General features: G+C 37.1%; 2 protein-coding genes across 7 annotated transcripts in view; one reads left to right on the forward strand and one right to left on the reverse strand.

The window, feature by feature from the left end:
• The window catches only part of LOC136844412 (GRIP and coiled-coil domain-containing protein 2-like), a 415,740-nt gene that overhangs the window by 170,078 nt on the left and 221,633 nt on the right, over positions 1-24,029 (reverse strand). The gene's annotated exons all lie outside the window — the stretch shown is intronic.
• The window catches only part of LOC136844415 (uncharacterized), a 38,559-nt gene that overhangs the window by 315 nt on the left and 14,215 nt on the right, over positions 1-24,029 (forward strand). Inside the window, exons 2-10 of the mRNA XM_067113588.1 lie at positions 8,221-8,827; positions 9,374-9,520; positions 12,231-12,390; positions 15,005-15,147; positions 15,515-15,647; positions 16,963-17,072; positions 21,693-21,950; positions 22,184-22,237; positions 22,784-22,930. Of these exons, the coding sequence (XP_066969689.1) occupies positions 8,231-8,827; positions 9,374-9,520; positions 12,231-12,390; positions 15,005-15,147; positions 15,515-15,647; positions 16,963-17,072; positions 21,693-21,950; positions 22,184-22,237; positions 22,784-22,930 (1,749 nt within the window). The 5' untranslated portion in view covers positions 8,221-8,230. The remainder of the gene's footprint in view (positions 1-8,220; positions 8,828-9,373; positions 9,521-12,230; positions 12,391-15,004; positions 15,148-15,514; positions 15,648-16,962; positions 17,073-21,692; positions 21,951-22,183; positions 22,238-22,783; positions 22,931-24,029) is intronic.

Consider the following 24,029-nt stretch of genomic DNA (forward strand, 5'->3'; position numbering starts at 1 on the left):
TTTTCATCCCTCAGTTCTGTTGTTGTTCTAATGTCAGACGCCAGAAGTTAACCAGACCTCTTGCAACTTCTGTGGCACCTGGAGATATTTAAGAAATGTCTTAGGAAAGCTATGATTAAAAGATGATGGAGGCGATGGGTTTTCCGCGGATGGGTGAAATTGCTGGGTGAATTTTTCCGTCCGCGCCTGCGAAATATCTGAGCCTTTGGACCAAGCTGATGGCCGTGGTTTCATTGCGAATTATTTTTCTTTATTACAGTTTAATGTCGGAAATTAACATTATCATGCCACATGCCTGATTAAATACCATGCTTTGGACGTGGACGTAATTGAGCTCTGTGAAATATTGGTAGCCTAACCAATGTTCGTGTTCGTACTAACGCGATTTGCTTTGTATCCAAAGTTAGGATAACTAAACTGGGTTACTTAGGCTATCTAGACTAAGCCAGGATGAAAGATTTCACTTTCACTACCGTTATCCGAACCCACTATAATATAATAGTAAATACACAAGGCTACACTAGAGTCAAACAAATTGGTCTCGGTAATCTAGCCAAGGTTTACAATGCAGGTCTCTGTATGACTTTGGACTTGGCATACATTAAACCCAAAGAAAACGTTGGATAAAGACATTAAGTTACATTCGGACTTAGTTCTTTAGCTTTCTAACTTGTCTTGGGGTAATTAGCCTATTTGTCAACTAATGCAAAACTTAACAGTAGCTTAACCTAGCATGTTGATTGTGAATATTTGGGAATGCATGGGGTGCACAGCTGGAAAATGGGCTATTTGTGAGGAGGGACAGCAAAATTTAAGGATTTTGCAGAAGTCGTAAGGTAAAATATTAACTAAATGCAAGAATAGCAGTTTGAAAAAACTTTTTCGGCTGAAATGTCATGACTGGAGTTTAAAATCCCAGGAAAAAAAAGTGTGAATATCATATAAAACTGCTATATCCTATGTTAATCAAACCCGGCATATTGTAAACCATCCTACTTGAATATCATGTTAATTATGGTAGAGTACCCTATCCTGCCTAGGTTTTAGACTTAAATGACTACGTAACTTCATCTGGGAAGCACTGCCCTACTTAGACCCTTTTGATTGATGATATTAGAGCTTACACTCTCCTAGGGCTTAGTGCCATACTCTGGCTGGAGTATGGGACCACTTCAGACAACCTTTATTATTAATATTATTATTATTGTTAATTATTATTATCCAATTTGTAACCCCAAAATGCCACAAGCCCAAGAACCCTAACTGAGAAAGCAGCCTTTTATGAAAAGAAAAATACACAAGTTAAGAATTAACTATGAAGGAGAAATAACAAAGAAAAACAAATAAATGGCAAATAAATGCTGCATCAAATAAGCAGTAAGACCTGCGTCACATCGCTCCAAAAAAAAAAAAAAGTATATGCACCAAGTTTGAACTGCATAAGTTCGAACAATTCAACTAGCCTATAGGATTAGGAAGATCATTCTACAGTTTTGTTACAACTGGAAAAGTGTGTGGTTTACCAGCAGAGTTTATATATTACTACTTTGTGGATGGTATAATCCTGGAAGATCTGAATGCACAGTAATATCAGATCTCTGGAAAATTTACATAGCAAGCTAATTGAATGAAAGTGCCAGAGATTAATATCAAGATGAGGGATAAAATTTTTAACACTGTAGGACTCAAGTTTTTGTCCATTAATTTGAGATGTAAGCCAGTTGGTGAAGACCAATATTCAAAACATGGCAGAATAAAAAGATATGGTAGATGAGTTTTTCTAAAGTAAGACTGCAATCAAGAATGATGCAGATATGGATTTTGAAATTAGTTGCATGAAGTTAAAGAAACATATCTATGTGTCATTCTTGATTGCGATCAAGCAAGAATGACACATAGATACACTATGTTCCTTTAACTTCATGCAACACGTTTCAAAATCCATATGTATGAGTCATTCTTGATTGCAATCAAGAATGAGACATAGATATGGATTGCAATCAAGAAATTCGCATAGATATGGACTGCAATCGAGAATGACACATAGCTATGGTTTGCAATCAAGAATGACACATAGCTATGGTTTGCAATCAAGAATGACAGATATGGATTTTAACTTCGTGCAGCTCATTTCAAAATCCATATCTGTGTGTCATTCTTGACTGATAAGAAACACTTTTCAACAACAAGATTTAGTGGGGGAGGGCCAGATCCAGTGTTCTACACCTCTGAGTTCTGTTAGGGTATAACTTTATCCCACATAATTTTAGTTAAATACCGTTAAGACGTTAAGAAACCACACAGCTTTATACTCAGCAGATTAAGAATGCTGCCTAGAGGAATGTCAGAGCTTTCATTCTTGTATGTAGTCACTGTATTGACTGTCAACTACTATTTGCAACCTCTTAAGAATTCAGCAGTAATACAGGAATTAAGAGGGAGTTCACCAACTCCCCTTTGTCAGTTTTTGAAAACAAGGGATTCATGATTAACTGGTTGACATCAACACTATAGTCAAGACCAATCACATGCTCATGACCAGAATGTAGGGATTTCTGTGTAATGTGGGAAATTGAAAGAAGCATATGACAAGCACCGAGGCCCGTGCAAACGCCACTCTGCAAACTAGGGAACAGATAATTATTTTCTGCTCTGGCATTCAGATGTTTTGCTATGAGATTTAGTTTAGGTAATATAGGAGTTACAGAAATTGGGTGGTAATTGAGAAAAAAAGTAATGTTACCAAATCTCTAGCAAGTACTAAAAGATCCCCTTTTAACAAGCTTATAAGAAGTAGCAGACTGCTTAAGAACCAATTATATGCTGTAATCAGCAGTTTTCACAAAAAACAAAGGAAAAATAGTAATTGGGTCTACACCTCCATAGGGATCAATTGTCAAATAAAATATTCTTAATTATACAGGACTGAAAAGCTAAATTAAGTCAGTGTAGTTATAGGAAAACATACATGGAGCATACTGAGTTTTTCATTGCTTTGCATATTGTGACATATAATTTCTAAAGCGTTGTTTTTTCTTTTGGCCATTGGGTGACAAAGCCATCTGGTTTAGGCAAATTAAAAGCTTTAGTCTGTACCAAAAAAGTGCAGCTATCAGAGTAGCCAACCAATGTTCCTGAGCTTTACCAGAAAGGGTATCATATATACACAGTGTGTAGGATCCATTATCAGTTGAAGCCTAAACTCAAGAGCCACAGATACAATATACAGGCAGTCCCTGGTTATTGGTGATCGGTTTACGGCACTTGTCTAGCGATGAAAATCAGCGATTTTCGGCGACGATATGCTCTGATTTCTGCTTATTGGCACTGATAATCAGGTATTGGCACTGATACATACCTAACAGAGGTGCTGATCTCTGGTTATCGACACCAATACCTGGTTATCGGCGCCATTAAGCATTGAACATCACTGATTTTTGGTTACCAGCGATTTTTGCTTATCATCACGCCATTGGAACAGAGCCCCCACCGATAACTGGGGACTATATGTACTAGTAATTATTTAATGTCAAATCAGACCTGTTACTCTTTCCTGTGATCATAGAACTCTGGTTTCACTAAGTAAGCATATATACAATAATCTCTGAACCAGGGTATTATCTTGAATATGATAGTAATTAACAAGGATTTTGCCTATTTTATTATGTTCGAAAAGCTTCCATTGTAAGGAGCAGTAAACACCATGGGAATCAGTTGATACTAGATCCAAACAGTTACCAGACTTGTGTGCCTTCATTATTCCATTACAGTCAGATTCTGAAGTAAAGTCAAAAGCCTTCAGACCATGGCAGTTAGTAGAAGAATCAAACTTGAACCACTCCCTTGGAGAACTTTGAAATTATGGCATATATGAAATACAGAGACACTGTAATTTGTATTCTCTTTTTGTTGATTTACAAAGCAGACTTTTATGTAGGAATATTCTTGGCACAAGCTGGGAACAATTGTTGAAGCTTTGTAACAAGGTGGTTACTCGGTGGCAAGCAGGTGAGTGGCAAATCATTGCCCACCCACTTGTTGGTAACCTGTTTTCTTTTAACAAACAGGGTATTTGTTCCTATGACAATACACACTTTTGCCGTTTAAACAGAACACTTTTTCCTGAGTTAAGAAGATTATCTCATGGCACTGTCTGGCACTGTTCTGAAGTTAAGAAACATGAGGTTGTGAACCTCTGCCAAGTCTCAAAAGTCACCGCTTATAAAAAAGACTGGAATCTTTAAGACATCTGGTAAAGACTTGAGTGTGTCATCATGCAGTTGGTGTTTTTTGAGTACTGGCACACAGAGCACCTATACAATGCCCATGAGGATTGCCACCATGTGTACAGTCCCTAACATAACAAGGATATTTGTTTTGTTTCCCCTCAAGAGCATGGTAAAGTCAGTTCCACTGTCATGATTACTGTACAATTATTATTATTATTATTATCATTATTATTATTATTATTATTATTATATTTAAGGGGGAGTAGACTCTCTTTCAGGGAGGTCTTATTGAAAAGGATGGCTGTATTCTGCAAATTTATCTTCTACAGGATTATTATTGTTATATTATTGTTATTAAGTGGTTAAATACAACCACTGTATCACATTTCCAGTCTTATAAGAGCTTGCCCAAAGGATTTGTTTGTAAGTGGAAAGTGGTAATTGGAGCAAAGCTTAGTTTAAGAAGTTTGTCAGCTAAGTGGGATGAGACCAAAGGAAATGAATGAAAAGTATGAGGCTGAAAGCAATGCAGCTGGAGCCAAATAGAAGTTTTAAAGGGAGCCAAAGAGAAGTTTTAAAGAATCTTAAGTAATGTTTATAGTTTGCTCCTACAGAGGTAGCCTTTTATTAGCCGAGTCGGTTGAGCTTCAGACTGTCATTCGATGGGCCGGAGTTCAATTCCCGCGGCCGGCTAATGAAGAGTTAGAGGAATTTGTTTCTGGTGATAGAAAGTGGCATTCTCTCATAATGTGGTTTGATTCCACAATAAGCTAGTCCCGCTAAGTAACCAATGGTTCTTAGCCCCGTAAAATAAGTCTAATCACTTCGGCCAGCCCTAGGAGAGCTGTTAATCAGCCCAGTGGTCTGGTAAAACTAAGATATACTTTTTTTTTTCCTACAGAGGTAACCATATAGAAAGTCTTTGGGACTTACAGGAAGAGGGATAAATAGGGAAGAAAGGGACTAGGAGACATCTTTCGCATCCATGGCTAGAAATGTTGCGACCAGTCAGTACTTGGATGAGTGACTTCTTAGAAACTTCAGATGCTGTTGAAGCCTAGGAGACATCTTTCACATCCATGATTAAAAATCTTAGGCTTACAACTTCCCGTCGTTCTGCCTGATTCGTTGGGAGGTCAACAGTACCTCCAGACTAACTTCTGACAACTTGTTTTTGGTTCCTACTCAGTCAAGAAACGGTGTCTAGGAGCTCCATTTCTTTTGACTTGACGTAGTGACACTCCCTCTGTGAGGAGTGGAAGAAGTAAAGCAGTAGCTGTTGCTGCTGCAATTACCAGTTGACCCACAACCCAAGAGGAGAGAATGTTTTTGGATCTTAAGAAAGTTTGAGGAGTCTCAGGGTCTGAATCAAAAGGTCCTTGTGGCCTTTCATCTACTCTATTGCAGTGCATGTACACGAGTAGACAGAAGAACATTCATTGGCCAACAGACACATCCCAAGCAAGATGGATGTAATTACAACAATTCATTCACTGAAGTCAGGAGATAAGGACAGTTGATCTTGGCACCTTGATTTCCAGAAATTCGTTCGGCCTCTGAAGAAGACTGATCATAGTCCTTCTTGTCTTGGCTTACCAAAGTTGATGCTGTTCTGCCCTGTCTTCTCGCACCCTTGAATAGAGCAAGACATCTTTGGTATCCGTTTACATCAGAAAGCTTACGCCTTTCATCATTCTACATTTTGGAGGTGATCAGCGATGTGAATCATCCTACTTCTATGGTCCTGTGGTTCCAATGACAGTATGATGTCTATGTTGCCTCAGTAAAGACTAGACTTTCAGCCTAATGCCAACAACTCGTTCGTTAGCTTCGAGTTGGCCAAGAAACAGTGTCTAAATTGTCATTTCTCTGACTAGTGAGATGATCAAATGAGTGTACTCGGCAACTTCTGGTGGACATCAGTACATTTCAGGCCAGATCTTTCAAGGCCAGGGGCATCGGTCTGTCCATCGCGTTCAGGAAGAACTTGTCGGTCAAGTACTAGGATGGAATGTAATCGTGCAGATCACATTCATCTCCTTTTACCTTGGGACATTGCCCACAGATCCTTGGGCTCCTTTTCCTTGGATCTGATGGTGGATGCTCAACAAGTCATGTTGTTCACCAAGCTCTTGAGGGACAGGTTACATTTCGCCTATGGTGTGTGGCTGCAGGGAGAAAGTGCGTGTGGGTCTCCCTTTCTCCTGTCTGCCTTCCTCTTTCGGTGGGCAGAGAACCAGTGAATGAGCCGTTATGTGCTGGACGGGTGTGCATGCAGGTAATCTAGATGACTGTGTATCCTGTCTATAATCTAGCTGCAAGGGGAGATAGGGACTGACTGTGAGCAAACCAGTTGGTTATTCTTAGCTTTATAGTCTCCAACACTGTGGGTTCATCCAAACCTTTTTGAATCAAGGATATTACATTCCTTTAATTCAAAATGCCCAGAAGTCTGATGATTGAACATCTCTCTTGTTCAATAGATATGAGGTTTGGTTTCCTTCCTTTGCTTTTTCATGACCAGGAAGACAGTACCCAGGTGAGCTGAACTACCAGTCAGTTCATAGGTTTACTTAGAATCCTCCCTCCAAAAGTAAGTCTTCCATATGTAAAGAAAGACCGAGGGTTTGTATTTGTGTAGGAACAAACAATAAATTTTTAAAGTAATTTGTATTTTACTAACATACTAACCTGACGGCTCTACATAAAAGAGCCCACCTCTTACCACCCCTCATTCTCTTACTTGGGCCAAAGGTAAACTGCATAGAACTGAATGCACACCAACTTGGTGGGTGGTTCTTCCACCCCTACCATTGGTAGCTATTACCATAACCACCTTGCAAAAGTTTAATGGCCGGATTTCCAGCTCGCTGAAAGTTAATCCCCATGTGTAAAGACCTCAGGTTTGTATGTTAGGAAAAATACAAATTACTTAAAAAATTTGTCATTTTAAAATTGTTTTGTTTTTGTGTAATAAAATAAAAAATCTTGAATCAGATAATGTTACAGTTAACAAGAGAAATACACTGGAAAGACAGAGCTAATGACTAGTAGTAGAGAAGGTCATGAATAAGTAAACATTCAAGTGGAAGATGGTACAGTGCTAAAGCAGAACAATGAGTTTAACTATTTCGAATCAATAATACGAGAAGAAGGAGGTAATGAGAAAACAGTGAGACAGAGAGTGAAAGAGGCATGGCAAAAATGGAGAGAAGTAACTGGAGTTGTTTTAGACAATAAAATGCCATTAAAGCTCAAAATGAAGATGTATGATAGTTATCAGGCCTTACCATTATTTGGGGCAGAAACCTGGGCACTTAAGAGGAAAGAGGAGGGACTGTTGGAAAGAACCGAGATGAGGATGGTGAGATGGATTGCTGGAATATCACTACTGGAAAGGAGGGAGAGTCAAGGTATAAGAAGAATGTGTGGTATATGTAATGTAAAGGAGAAGGCTAGGGAAGCTCATCTGAGATACTATGGCCATGTAATAAGAAGAGACCAGGTGGAACCAATCAAGAGAGCTAAGAACATGCTAGTGATGGGGAGGAGGAGTGTGAGGCGTCAGCAGATCAGATGGATAGATGTGGTGAGGAGGGATATGGGTGGGGTGGGACTGGGGGAAGAAGATGCTTGGAATAGAAATAGATAAAGTTGACTTGAGCGGCCGACCCTGCTATACAGTGGGACTAATAAAATCGAAAGAAGAAGCGGAAGGAGGATACGTACTAATAAGAGAGACAAGGTTGCTTTAATTTAAGCAACCATGTAGTGAGTATTTGAGAATTCTGCACTAGCTCTGATATGATGAGACCATTAGGAAAGCTTGAAAAATGATTTAATCCCTCAAAATTGAAGAGCTTGTTTACCTATTACTGTTCCATATGTTAATCTTGTTAAATGGATATTAGTAATTTGTTTAGAGTTATTGTTTATAATGTTATTCATTACCATTTTATTTAATAAGTTTGTTCCTACTTTTTCTTTATAGATTCCTAAAAATGGATGGTGTTGTGGAAAGTTTTTCTGTCGTAGAGGGAATGCACATGATAACGGAAGAATCAGAGGAACCAGAACACTTGATGACTTCTACAGTGACCAATGGAACTGATGCCATTAGTCATGTTATTGCAACATCAAAATGTGTACCTGTAAATACTAGTGTAAATAGTTCTATTGTGAGTACAGCAAATGTAAAATTTAGTGAACTGAAATGTAAACAAGAACAGGAATCGCAAATTGATGGCGGTATATCGCACATTATTTCCACACCAGATGTGCCTCACATAATAGCTGCCTCAGAAGAGAAAGGTAATTCAACAAAGATACTAGATGCTACTCAGATTTTAACGTCTGAATCAGAAGAAATCATGCATGAAGATAGCAAAATTTTTGCTGTAAAATTCAATAGTGATGAAATAATTGACAATGAGGCAAACCACATTATTATGGCAACGGAGGATGCCATGATGGATTCTGGTGGACAGATAATATCAGGGGATAAAACACACATTTTGTCCAGTAATGGAGAAGTTATTGCTGTGCCAAGTCAATTCCTGGATGAGACGGGTCGACTTCATGATCATGTTACAACAGAGGTATGTTTTGCTCAGGGTCTTGTAACCAGCTATAGCAAACTTGACTTTAATTCATCATCTGAACAGGGTTTTATCAAGTTATAGTAGAAGAGTTACAGTCCATGTCTACTGTTTTATATGAAGAAAAAATTACACTTTGTAGACGCCATCAATAATTTGGGAATGGTATTTTTAAAGGCTTATGATAGGAGAAAAAGAGAATAATTGAGCACTCCACAGGTTAAAATCATGAGTTGTATACTGACAATGAGGAGTAATACTTGATAGAGCAATAGTAGTAGTATTACCAAAATAGAGGACAAATAAACTTGATGACCCATAAGATTATGATTATGCAACCACAGGAGGAATAAGGCAAGAACTGGAGAGAAATAAATATTTAAATCTAGCCTGTCAACCTAGTTTTAGCTTTCCAATCATTATTTTTATTTAATTTCTTTTACATGTCGGTGAAACTGATATTGTATAAATCTCAGGTGCTTGATCACCATTGTGTCTTCTATAGTTTTTAAACTCCTAATGAAGAGGTAAATTGATTTTTGTCAGGTTATTGAAGATATTGATCCCCTTTCTGATGAGCCAATCCCCATCAAAAAGGAACCAGGAGTAGTTGATGCTAAAACATCAACCATACAAATAAGAGTGAAAGCTTCTTCACCAAGAAAAAAAGAATCCCCACAGTCTTCTGATGAGGTATGTGTATTGCTTATTTCTCAAAGTTGGGTGAATCATGAGAACAAATGAAAAAATGAAAGATTATAGTTGTTTGTGTTATTTTAATAACTTTAGTTAAATAGTACTTTATCAGACATGTTATAATAGTTTAGTACATGCAACACATGCAGATTTATTTATACTGTTTCAGGATTTTTGAATGATGGCTTTGGCAATTTTATTATGAAATGCACTTTCAGGGGAGGTGCTGCCATGTTTTAAATAGTGCAGGGATTCAGGCAGTTTCTATACACAGTATATTGCATAGGCATGTTCCTACAGTACACAGTGTATGTGTACTGTAGGTTAGTTAGTTAGTTATAAATGATTTGTCTGGTTAAACAAATCATTTATAACTAACAACTAACCTACAGTACACATACACAGTATATTGTATAGGTATGTTCCTTTGGTGCCATACTAAAATTTGAAGTCGTTAGCATTTTGAAAAAACTACTTTGAAAACTCCAAAACTAATAAAGACATTTCATTGCTTTTTTCATGTATTCATAAAATAAGTTTTAGAAGCCACATTATTATTTTATTAATATATCCCCCAAAACTAATTTATCTTAAATTTTGTCAGAACAATAAATATTGATTTAAAAGGGGCTTTGCAAAATATAAAAAGTGTTCATCAGACAATGTATTTTTTAGTCTTTCTGGTGATATGTTTACCTTTGTAATTAATAAAAACTAAGAAAGAAGTTACCTAAAGAACAAAAAACCTTCCTTTGAGATATGACCTGTCAAATCTTTTTTGCAGATATTGATTTCTAAAACTAAAAAACAGACATCTTAATATATTAAGACATATGAAGATGAAGGATAAGCTATGTGCTGTATCAAGAAAATGATTCCTATTTTTGTATTTGATATAAGAATGAATAATTCCATGAGTTTACAACCAAATAAATAAGACTGAATGTGTAATCATAGATTGTTTGCCCATTGTATGTGGGTCTCTGATGTATACCCTTTGCAAGGGAAGGATGATGATGATGATGATGGAGAGGGTCTACAGTATGTGAATGAAATCTGAACACAGCATAATTTTACATTTCCTCTTGCCAGCATAGCCACCTCCCAACTATTTCCTACCATTATTCCAATATTTACTGTGATTACTTCTACTTCTGATGTTAAGCATAACCACAAACTACATGCACCACAGAAAACAAGGTACATTAATGTTTCTCAGAAAGCATAATATAGGCAGTCCCCAGTTATCGGCAGGGGTTCCATTCCGACGGCGTGATGATAAGTGAAAATTGTAGATTTTTGGTTATCGACACCGATTTTCGTTGCTAGACGAGCCAAAAAACCGGATCACCAATAACTTTATGAATCCATGCAACAAGTTATGCATACATATTAATGGCTACATATTCCTGCATTTTTGTTGCATGATCATACAGAACACTTTTTTTTATTGTGAAAGATATGACAAGGAATGTATCACTCGTCTAAGCTGAAAATGAACTGAATTTGTGTCAGTCTACTATATTTAGCACAAAACTACAGTACTAGAAGATTGAGGAAGGACTCTCATACTTTATTTTGTATCAGTTGTAAATGCGAAAAGACATTAAAGGAGATGGTTGGTACTCTGGAATACAGTATATTCCACTGGCTTTGTGTCCAGAAAATGCCCTTGACAATGGTGGTAGGTAAGTGATGGTATGGTGTTGAAGTGAATAATAGGCTTAGTGTGAGCCTCTAGGCTTGACTCAACCAAAATCATCGTTATGTAAAATGAGGATCGACCCCAATCTCTCAAATGCAAGGCCAGGACACTACCCATTGACTCACACAGGTTATAAAATAAGTTGGAACCTAAGTACAGGCAGTCCCTGCTTATCGACGGCATTGGTTAATGGCGTTTTGTTTTACAACGCTTGGCTAACAACTTTGTTGGCCAGATTTTTGGTGCTGGTAAGGGATTTTTAGCACTGGTAAGCGGTTTAACGGCGTCGGTAGTGGTTGATTGGCGTCATTAAGTGACTTTTGGCGCTGTTAAGCGATTTATCAGTGCCTACGGCATCGTAAATGCCATTTATTACCATAATTACTGTGATGTTCAGGTTATCGACGATTTTCGGTTATCGGCTCTTGGCCAGAAACATAGCCCCTGCCAATAACCGGGGACTGCCTTTACTTCTGTACCTGAGGTCTTTCCTGGACAGGCTGCCACCTAACAATACCACAAATTTTACCAAGTTCCTGACTCCTGAATATTTTACTAATAAACAATTACCTAAAGTTTGATGAAGTGTCAATCCAGTGTCTGTATTTTAAAAATTGTTCTAGTACTATAATACTTTAAAAATGAGGCATTGGAAGGAACTTCATAGTATGTGTATTACTACAGGTAGTGAATCATACATGGCCTCACCTTGCTAGAATACTTTTGAAGTGTAAAATTTTAGCACAAGCTGACAAGGACACATGATGCTGTTGAAGTATGTCCAACAAATTTTGTAATAATTCCTTCTTTCTGTCATATTAGTCTTTTTATTCTTGTTTACTCAAATGTAGGTAAACAAAGAACTGAGTGCAGTAAAAAATATTATAGGCCACACATAAAGTTTTATGCCTTGGAGTTAATTTGATTTGTTAGGTCCCAGAGAACATATATTTGAATTACTTGATTGCAGATATTTCTTTCATTTATATAATATTTTAACAGAAAGGAGATGCTGTAGGTGGAGGATTGCTGGATGGACTGAAAAGTAGTACAACTCAAAAATACACTCATGTTGATCGGGATGATCCTCGCAGTAGACTCCATTTTGTGAAGTATATGAAACGAGATGGAAAAACTATAAAGATATGGGAATGTGGTATATGTAAGTATGATAGCATTTTAATTTTCTTATCAGTTTGCGTTGCACTATATTTAGTATGTCTAAACAGTGTATAAACCTCTTATTTTTACATACACATACCTAGTGTGAAGGTCAACCCATGATATTTGGCAAAGAAATTGATTCTGTAGTGTTTGAATGCATCCTGTTCTTGAAAGCGAGGGTGACTGCTGTCATTGGAAGGGTGGCCAGGATATCCCACGTGATCATTACTGTCAAAAGTTTTCTGGGTTGGGTATTGCAGTCTTGCATTCTGTAAAACCTGTTCAACTTCTGGTCTGGTGAGGAAAACAAATGAAGGGAACCCATAGGTTGATCATCCCCCTTGTAGTACCCCAGCCCTCCATCCTTAACGTGATGTCCCTGAAAATTGCTGACAGCAGTTTTGGCAAGGGCAGGTCAATACTTCTTGCCACTGAGTTTGTCTTCATCTGCTGAAGCTCTGCCACCAATGTTTCTTTGGATGGCTACAAGGGTTGTTAAAGGTTGAAGAAGCCACAGACCAATCCAAGTCTTCCCTCGAGGATTCCTTTGCCGATATTACCTGGTCTGGAGAGGAGCCAAAGCTGTTGAGGTTGAATTGATGGGTAGGAGGAAGTTTTATCACAAGCGTACTCCTTTCTCTAACGTTTAACTGTCTCTGTTCCCTGTACTGTATAGTGAAGCAGATTCCAATATAATTTTGTGTCAAGGATAAGGGAGTTGTGCTTGATTCCTTGTGGGAAGAGGAGTCACTAGAGGAGCTGAAAGTATTAATGTTCAAAGGGCAAGGCTTTAACCATTGCTCGGTCTGCAAGTAGAGAACTTGTGGTAGTCCAGCTTTTCTTCTTCTCTGACTGATGTCCTTTCAAGGAGTCACTTCACACATGGCTTCTCCCCCTCATTCTGGTTATTTCATCATGGTGTATCTATCCCACTGCTGCAACTGTGTGAGCAATCCTTGCTGTACCTCTTTGGCGGCTTAAGTTGTAGCTGCCTGAACCCTCCTACGATGAGAATAGATTATTCCTGGCTGTCTGGTTTAAAATATCTTTAAGAGGGATGGAGGGTGTCTGCCAGAACCATCCCAAAGGATGAAGGCAGGGAAGGTGGGTTCTTGTTACTCAGCCCAGGGCCAAAGTAAGTTCAAGGTTGCTCCTCTTGGGTCATAGATGGAGTCGTGTCCTTCAAGAAGGTGTCCTGTGGGTGAAGATGATTGCATAGGCTGGCATTGCCACAGCAGCCAGGGTGTTGGAGAGATGTTCAGCCCAAGGCGTAGGGAACTGTGTTGAAGGTGATGGTGCCCCAGGCTACTGTGTCCGGTGTAGGGTAGACCAGATTTGTGCTTGAACTGCTGGGACAGTGTCCTGTTTAATCCTGTCTATAATTGCTCCTTCTACTTACTTGAGTGAAGAAAGTTGTATTTCTGGAGACAGCAGTGTCATGGCACATCCTGTGGCTGTGGTAGTTAGGGTGGAATGCCTGTGCTTGACATGGGAAAGAGCCATAGAGGAATAAGTAAGGTTGGTAACTTGAAGGCTGGGGCTTAATTGCTCAGGCTTGGGGGCAAAGGAATGTCACTGAGACCAGTCTTTAGCTGAAGTCTAATGATATGTAATTGGGAATCTTTGGAGCACAGGGTTATATGCCCTCGTTGTGAAAATGTGCAACAAAGGTCTTAGTCACAGTCTACATGTTACAGGTTTTTTGTGACAAACACTTGTTTCTGACAGGATGAGTACAATAAGAAAAGGTCTCTGTCTAAGGATGGCAAAAATTAGCTGCATGCCTTACCTGGAAGATCTGGTACTTATGCAAAGGTCTTGAATCTGGGTCAAAACAACACTAACCTTGGGACAAAACTTAACTAAACCTTAAACAACACTCACTTCACTCATTACTTCACCATCCTGTTGTGAGATGAAAATCCCTGGGGGAAGTGAGAAATAACAGAAAACCATATACAGATCCACACAATCTGATTCTGTATAATGAAGGCTAATGAGGCCTTAATAACGTGAAGCAGGGAATATCTATGAATGTAGCCAGTCTTGAAAAAGAAGGAAGACAGGTTACCTAGTCAAAGCCCCCACAGGAGAGAGACACAATTCATTTCCCTCGAACACAACATACACACCAAGAAAGGCGACACAGAGTCAAAATAAGAATAAAGAGTAAAAGTGAGAAAAACTTGTGAGCACACAGACAATCTGGGAGAGGACTGCTCTGTAGTTGATGCTACAGAGTCATGTAATGGAGGAGTGTAGGTGTAGGGGCCCAGCCAGCCAGACAGAAAAGGTACATGCTTTTCAGAATAATGATTCCTATACAGAATAAGGTATTTCATGATTGATGGTTTGTATTAAACAATCTGTATATTTATTAATAGCATAGTTATTCCAATACTAACTACATAAAGGGACCTGCATAAGTATGAATGATGTTGATATAGCCATTGGGAATTTTTATGCTTTTCAGAATGTTCTCGTTTTGAGTAGTTTTTATCTGATGTTTAACAAAAGTAAAAAATTTACTTTGTCGTTGAGAAACTTGGAATATTAAAAAAATTTATGTTACTGACTATTTTTAACCAAGCTGTCATTATATTTGTTAACAGGTGGAAAAGAATTTATGCACCAATACACCTTAATGAGGCACTTGCCAACTCACACAGATGAAAGGAATTTCCGATGTAATATTTGTGGAAAAGCCTTCAGACAGATGTCCACCCTATCTCAGCACAAAGCTACCCACTCAGAGGTAAGGCAAAGTGAGTTTGTTGTTTTTGTTTAAAAACTGATTAGAAGCTTTTAGGCATACTATCATTTTATTGTTTTTGGTAAATTTTCTTAATCCATTTCTTAATCATACTTCTTAGCTTTGATAAAACTTACTGTTCAGATAAAAATTTTTTCCAGTTATTGCTTTGAATATTTTGTAAGAGAAATTGTTAAGGAAGAGTGAATACTAGAAAGGATGAAATAAGTTGTACAGGATGTAAACAATGAAAATTGAGTATTGTATCAATATTTTTTCACAGAACATCAGTTTATGGGTTTGTGTTTTTCCTGATTTTGTACTTTGTATACTTTATTCCTATTTAACCGAAATTTGGCTAACTTTGCAGTCAAGACCCTATGTATGTGATCTTTGTAAGAAGACATTCAGTAGAGTTTCCACTTTGATATCTCACAAAAAGACACATACAGAAGATAAACAGCATCAGTGCCATATTTGTGGGAAGGCTTTTCATCAAAAAGGTATGTTTAATGTGGATTTGTTGTAATTTAGAATAAATTAACTGTAACACAGTGAAACCTCGCTTTAATGGGCTAATAGTGGGGGGCGGGGGAAGGTCGTCTGTTAAAGCTGACTGTCTGTTGAAGTGAAGCAATTTTTTTTTTTTGTCTTAAGTGATGTTTATTGGTAGGCTAGCCTCAGCCTAGGTGCGATAACCACCGACATACTTGAAAAGATTCACATTATGAAATAAACTGATAATAAAGGAAATAAAACCCTTTTTACCTTATATATTATTGGCATATCTTCATAATATATAGCCTATTTGAGGAATAATTCCATATCACTGAAATAAACTTTTATCTACGCGAGGCCAGCTAACAAAATGTAAACACCAAGTTATGGTTGCATTCACATTAACCTTTATCTTTTGGTAACTTTCAGAAATTTTAATGGTAGTAATAATATTTTGGATAACATAATATTAATTTTTCATTAAAAATCCATTATCATTCTGGTGGTAAATAACTGTTTAGAACAATTCAGTCACACAAACGATAATTATGTATGATAATTATTGTACATTATTGTATTGTTATGGGTTTGTGATTGGTGATGAAATGTAAACAAAACAATGGTTTCCCTTTTAGGCGACGTGTGTAGGAAAAATATGATATAGAATCGGCCTTGTTATTTCGTTTATTTTGAATTTCTAGGGATACAATAAGGAAAACAGCATTTGTAATAATAGCATCTTTACATAACCAGTATATCATAAGATACCTGTTGTTGCAAAAGCTAGCCTATACATAGATGGTTTTGTAATTTAGCAGTTGTCATATACTACAGATATGAGGTAAATTCATGAAAATTTGCCATAATTTTCGACCTTGACTTTTCTATAGGTTGTCTTATACACGGAAATGCACGGTAAGTTCCAATTTCGCACCAATGCTGAGGTTAGTGCATGAGTAAACGTAAACAACAACAGCCAATACCCTTGGCCGGATTTTGTCCGTTAAATCCAATGTCCATTGGTTCCAGGTCCATAAAAGTGAGGTTTTACTGTATGTCTTCATTTGTCTTTTGTGTGAATCTAAATAAAACTGTTTTTGGTTTATGAATTACTTAAAGTTCAGTGTGTTATCATAGAAGTTATGTGTCATTTACTGAGCTTAAAAATTTGGTTGTTTTCATATTTTTTAAGTAGTATTATACTGTTAACCTATTCATAAAAAGGCAGGGCTTAAGAAACCTGCACACAGTAGGTGTTCTTTAATTTCTTTGTTCTATTTTTGATGAGTGTTGATAGTAAAAAATAACATTTTGTTTCAGGTAATTTAAAAAATCACTTATTTACTCACACAAATGAGAGACCTTACAAGTGTGACATTTGTGGACGGGGCTTCAATCAGGCATCAAATCTACAGTGTCATAAAGCAAAGGTAAATTATAATGAGTTGATATTCTATTAATGGGGTAACCCCTCATGTCACTGCAATGCATAAATCAATTATGCAGCCAGGATGACTGGTTAAGAGACAAGCTTTTTAAAATTAATATAGTTCTAGTCACAATACTGTGCAGTTATATATTGGACAACACATTTAACAATTGTATACTTGAACTAAAGGTATTTATGTAATTGAGATAGTTTAACATAATGATAGAGAAGTATGGGAAAAATTTTTTGTCATCCTGCTAAGGTAAATATGTATGCAACCTGAGCAGATGTACAATCAATACCCGTGAATAAGAAAAAAAAAAAATCTGATAAACAAGGATGACCGCAATGGAAGGAAGCTGGTAAGTAAGATAGTGATAAGAGATTCACTCAGCCAGAGGTTCATGAAGATAATGAATGGTAATGGTGAAATGCAGCTTGGGGTAGGAATATAGATAAAAAGTAGATCCTCCTGAGCAAAAAAGAGTAAGACAGATCCCACACAAATACCCCAGTACCAAAGGAAAAGAAAATCCCAGTACCATAAATTTCCTTTCGTCTGGTATTTAAACAGCAGGAACTCTGAAGAAACCATCACATTTTCTTCCAGCTTCCCATAAATCACGTATCAGGAGGGAGAGAGAAAGAATTTTTATTTCTTAAAGAAATGCTGAATCCATTTGCTTTTCATTTCCCATGAAGAGGGTTTTTTCTTTTTTAATTACTAATCAGCCAATTCTGCAAATAACTTTTAGGCTAGCCTGTGTATGTGTGTATTCATACACATATGCATTGCATTAAGGTAAACTGTGCACTTACTATGCTCCCCAGCCCCTCTCTCTCTCTAGTACAGTATTTTTATTGCCATTAATTCATTATAACATAGTGCAGTATTGTTATACTGTATATTTGTTCCAAAGGTGATACAAACTGTTACCTTTTATGTGAAGGGTTTTCTGCACACATGCAAGAACCAGCTTGATCTTGGAAACAAGGATACGCCATTACGGAGATGGGTTGTGTGAGTGGTGGACTAACTCCATCCCCACTCAACTCACACCATCGTCACTTTTTCTTTGGCCAATAATGAGAACAGACATACCACATCTCTCCTTTGATGACTATGGATTTGGATGAGTAGCTTGTTGCTACCTTTGTAACCCTTACAGGCCAGATGTGATCATGTGAGGCATAGTAATACCTCTGGACATTTGATCTGGTGAGAATCTATACTGCATTGCGTGCCGTGCAGTTGAACAAATTTTGCGGGAAAGATGTTCAAATCACTTGAATGGGTCATGAATGACTTATGGCAACACTAGCACCTCAGAACAGAATAGGGGGAGATCACTGTGACTTGGGATTTCATGGGGAAATGTACTGCACCTCCCTGTCCGAGGACATCTTGTATATATTTACTCATAAATATACCCGGGGATTACTGTTGGTTGTAGTTCTTATCTTTTATAATAGTATGATAGCTAAAATTGTAATTTTGCAAAGGAAAGTACAAGAAATATTAGGAAAATATGTATAACTCACTAAAAGGTACTGCATCTTCCCATTTCAGTACATCTCATAAATATTGCACCATGAATATAATCAGAATTTATTACTGATTTTATTTCCTATCTGTTATGATATCATATGAGCTGTAACTGTAATTTTACAGAATAAAAAAACACCTATAACTTGGTAAAATTAGCATATTTTTATGAGTGTCCTGGAAATATTGACTTTCAACTTCCCATGAAAGGTACAGAAATTTTTAAGATTTTTTTTTTATATCGTGTGCATTTGCATATCTCCCTCTTTCCATTGATGTATATATATATTTATTTTTAAATTGGCCAATCTTAAGGTTTTTAATTTGGCTTTTATTTCTGTTGCCTTCTGTTGCTTTTGTGTTGGCTTTAGTGTCCTTGGTGCATTGTCTAACTAGAGGTGAAACATGAGCAACGACAGTGTGGGGACTTGATCAACCTTGTGGTTGCTTCAGGTCTCCTACCTCAGTAGACCCAAATAAGCTTATTGCAGGGGAGTCACATATGTTCATTCTTCTCCTCAATGGTATGAGTTTGGAAAATGTAGGAGGAAGAACAAAAACATTCGCTGGTGTTGTTGGGGGGGACACTCCACCAGGGATGCCACTGAATCCTTCTAGATATTTCTTTCCAGCATACATTCCTTTACTACCTACTAAGAAGGATAATTCTTGTTCAGAGAGACCTGCACATGCCATTTCCTTCAGGGCCCTATTACTCTGGACAACCCTTTTGGCCCCTGCAGGGGAGTACAGGCAGTCCCCGGTTATCGGTGATCCGGTTTTTTTGGTGCTTGTCTAGCGAAGAAAATCTTTGATTTTTGGCGTCAATTTCCACTTATCTGCGCTGCCAATAACTGAAAATCGGTGATTTTTGCTTATTGTCATGCTGTTGGAATGGAACCCCCGCCAATAACCGGGGGTTTGCCTGTAATGCCATCAGTGGATCCTATACAGTGTACTGTAGGCATTACTTAAGGTTCTTTGCAGTGTCCCTTCAGCCCCTAGCTGCAATCCTTTTCATTTCCTTTACTGTACCTCTGTTCATATCCTCTCCCAGCCCGAGAAGAACCCTAAAAGAGTTCAGAGGTCTGGTTAAACAAATCATTTATAACTAACTGTTCATATCCTCTTTCTTCCATCTTAATTTGCACCCTCTCCCATAATTGTTTCTTAGTGCAACTTGCGAGGCTTTCCCCCTTTTGCACCTTTAAAACCTTTTTACTCTCAATTTCCCTTTCAGTGCTGAATGACCTCATAGGTCCCAGTACTTTGACTTTGGCCTAAATTTTGTATTCCATTCGATTCCAACCCTTATGTTAGACAGGAATGAGGATAAGGAGTCGTGTCATCCTTAATTGCGGGTGTAACTGGAGCATGGCATTTCTGGATCAAATCCAATTCCAGTCAGTTGCAAGTACTAGCCCCTCTTGAAGGGTAAACACCACATAAAAGGCAATGCAGTAGTTTGTATCCCTGTAGGAACAAAGATTTTTGAAGCAGTTTGTATTTTTAAAAATTTTATCTAGATATACAAACCAAAGCTTTTATGACCTTGATGCACCTCAGCCACCCTTCTTTATCCCTGTGGCCAAAGGAGGAAATGGGGATATTCCTCCACTTACACCCCCATGTCCACCATTTTGTACTCTTTTCCAAGTGTATAGCCAGTTCATGCATTTGCAAAGAAGACTCCCCACATAAAAAGTCTTGGTTTATATACCTAGGAAAAATACAAACTACTTCAAAAATCTGTTATTTTTCAGTCATTATTATATTATTCATAAGATGAAGCCTATTCATATGGAACAAGCCCACAGGGGCCATTGACTTGAAGTTCAAGCTTCCAGAGAATATGGTGTTCATTAGGAAGAGTAAGAGGAGGCAAAGGGAAATACATAAAGAAGATATCCCACTTATTAAAAAAGAAAAAATAAATTAATAAACAGATAAAAATGTATTAAAATGCAAGGCAAATGGTGTTAGGGTAGTAATGCATTGCATCTTCACTTGAACTTTTGAAGTTCCAGTTGCACAACATTTCGGAGGCTTTTCCACAGTCCAGCGGTGTGAGGAATAAAGGACCTCTGGAACTGAGAAGTTTGACAGCAAGGCACATTTAGTGGCTATTTGTGCTGCTGTTCAGCGAATCCAGTTACTCTTGGCAGATAAAGGGGATCAGGGATCAATTGTGGAATGTGAATGATCTCTGTTGAAACACAGCTTATAAAAAAGTGACAAACAAGAGACCATCCATCAATGGTTCAAGTCATAACTGCTATTATTAGGAAACAGAAACCTAACACCACAAATCACTCTATCTAGAAGAGATAAATCTGGCAGAAGCAGACATCCGCACCGGAGAACAGTATTCTAGTAAAGGAAGCACAAATGACCTAAAACAGGTTGCATTGAGGCCTTATGAGCAATACCTAAGAGACAGTCATATATAAAATTGTTGATATTTGGTGTGGTAAACAGCAAATATGTATACATTGTGGAAATTACTCAACATTTTAAAACAAAGAACTTCATGGCAACTCCACTTCAAATTTTCCTAACGATAAATGGGTCGTTCAGACTTACCGTATACAGCCATACCATGCGCATGTGGGATGTTATGACGATAAATAAAGTCAGGGCCATCAAACCCCGGTATTAAAAACTCAACCTTTGACTTGTTACTACTTACAAGAGTCTCAGATAAAAACATCTACCTATAGGAACTAACATTTTTTAGAACTGAATGAACTAATATTTAAGATGTGATAGTGTGTAATTTGCAGAGAAACCAGCTATGGGTCAGAATCATGGTCATATTTATTTTTCATTTTCATGACTTTTTCAAGGTTTTTCATTTTGTCCGTAGAAACAAATTTTTGGGTACTTGAATATTGGTAGATTGACTGGGAAGGTTGAGATTTTGATATTGCTTGAACAAGTAATGGAGCATTTATTGTGTTTGAGTATGCCCATTTGTGTTTATGGTTTACATTATCCAAGACTATATTTATGAAACACAAGAAACCCCATAGAGCAATATCATCAGATTATATAACGATTCAATTGTTTTTCCAGTCACATACAGATGGAAGCGTCAGTTTTCCTAATACAACTGAAAAGTACAAATGTAATTACTGTGACAGTGCGTTTTCTAGAAGAGCACAGCTAAGACAGCATGAGGAATATAAACATGGTGTGCGGGGCATACATGGAGCAAAGATACTTCCTGACAATGGACCACGTATGCTGGGCAATAATTCGTTGTTCAAGAAACGAAAGATTGGCAATGTTCGGATTATTCAGTTACCTAATGGAGACAAGACTTTTCAAGAGGTTCGTTGAGACAGAGAATTCTTTATGTACTGTTCTGCAGATTTTGTGATCTTGAAGTTTGATGTTTATCCCTTTTTGCTGATATTTTTTTCCTTTGAGAACTGTCAACTTATGTACTGTCATCCTTCAATACAACAAGTAAATAAGTTTTATATAATTGAACTGAAATTCTTCACATCCAGAAAATATTATGGTAAAGTGGAAGATGTTAATTATTTTCTATTTCTTCTCAGATAAGTGGAAGTGAATCATTCATGAAGCAAAAGAAGATGAAGCAAAAACCTAATGTAAGTACGGTGTATAATTCAGTATGTAGTGTAAGGGTTTGAGAACATCATTGAATAATGATATAGTGCTCTTGCATTTTGAGGTATCTTTCATATTTTTGTATATTTTTACCTTTCGAGAACTTGACTTTGTCATCCTTAGTCATTTTCTGTATATTCTATTTATTATTCCACCCTAGACTCTTCTGTTTGTTTCTTTTACAGTTCTGATATCTTGGTAACCTTCACTTTTTCCCATATATCTTTCTCTATATTGAATACCCCTCACAAATACAGAAGAATGCTTGACTACAAAAAAATACTTTTTTTAAAAATACATATTTACGAATTTCCGTAGCCATGTGACCACCATAAAATGATTCAGTGTTAAGAGCTAATTGAAATTGGCTAAAAGTTACATTTCCCTATCAAGGTTGGTCTTTACTTATCTTTATGATAAGAAGAAAAATGAAGCAGTCACATAAAAATTAACTTGTCCTCCCCCCTTTAAATGTTTGTTTTAAAATTTTACTGTTGATGATTGCAAATTTTTTTTTAAATTTTCAGATAAAAAGTGGGATTTTAATTGAGCCCATAGACACCAAGGCAATGCATCGAGCACTTGCAGCTGGAAGAACACCTTTTGCACTGCTCAAACCAAGTAAAGGAGTTCCAGTTGTTGTCAAGGTTCAGTTTGCATATGGTAGTAAACATGTAAGTAACAATAAGAGTGTTCCATTGTTGTTGTGTTGGCTGTGAAAGGAGTGTAATTTTATACTGGCAAGCATTGTGTGTTTTTTGCTTAGTTGTTGTTATCAGTTTTTTATTTTTTTATTTGCTGCAGTTTTTTGGAAATGACAATGGTGGTAAACAATTTATGGAAATATTGGGAGCTTCCACAACTCCCACATTTTCCTGCCAGAACTTTTGAAAAAGATATTAGAAGTTTTTATACACTGGAAACCACTTTCATTTTCCTTTTGTTTGTGTACAAACTAGGCTTCTATAACCTTGACTATCCTACCCAGGTGAGGCAGGTTAGAGGTGGAGAAGTATTTTGTGTGAATGATTTGAGATAAAACCACAGTAATAGATTATTATTTTGTATGAATAAAAAAACAAAATAAAAAATTATTTAGTGCATTTCATTTAAATTGGAGGATGTTTGTGAGAAGAGTAGGCTATCATATGCAGTCTGGTTAAAAATCAAGCAGTAATCAGGAAAACTATTTCAGTTGAAACCAGTTGACATAAGCAGTACAGATAATAGAAAATCCTTGTTTGAAAAATGTACAGCAGAGTTCTAGGTTGTTTACTCATCTTCCATTGATGGCAAACAAATCCAGCCATGGTTTGGAAACACCCTCTGATTTGTCACTGGATTGACTTGAATAAAAGTTTTATGTGCTAGAGTGCAACAATTGATAATATTATTATTGCACTATATGTCATTTATGTTGATTGATTTTAAGATATACATGGTAATAAGTATATGTTTGGTATTGCAGCACATGAAGTAATTGTCCAGATTGCTTAATTGGTTATTTGGCATTGAATTCCAAAGGCTAGCCAAATCTTCCCACAGAAATCCAGCAATTTAAGTTAAATGAAATACTCTGAATTGTTTTCAGTGTTCATTTTTTCTTTGTATATGACAGTAGCTGTCTGTATTAAAATATTCACAAGCAATACTTGTCTAACTCTGAAGTTATGACCCATCATTAGTTGTGGTGTTTAGTTTTTCTTTATTAAAAAAACTAGCTTACATCCAGTACTATCAGAATCCTAAAATACTGCACCAGCTGTATCCCCA

The sequence above is a fragment of the Macrobrachium rosenbergii genome, chromosome 12 (assembly GCF_040412425.1).
Source record: "Macrobrachium rosenbergii isolate ZJJX-2024 chromosome 12, ASM4041242v1, whole genome shotgun sequence".
In the NCBI taxonomy this organism is placed as follows: Eukaryota; Metazoa; Arthropoda; class Malacostraca; order Decapoda; family Palaemonidae; genus Macrobrachium; species Macrobrachium rosenbergii.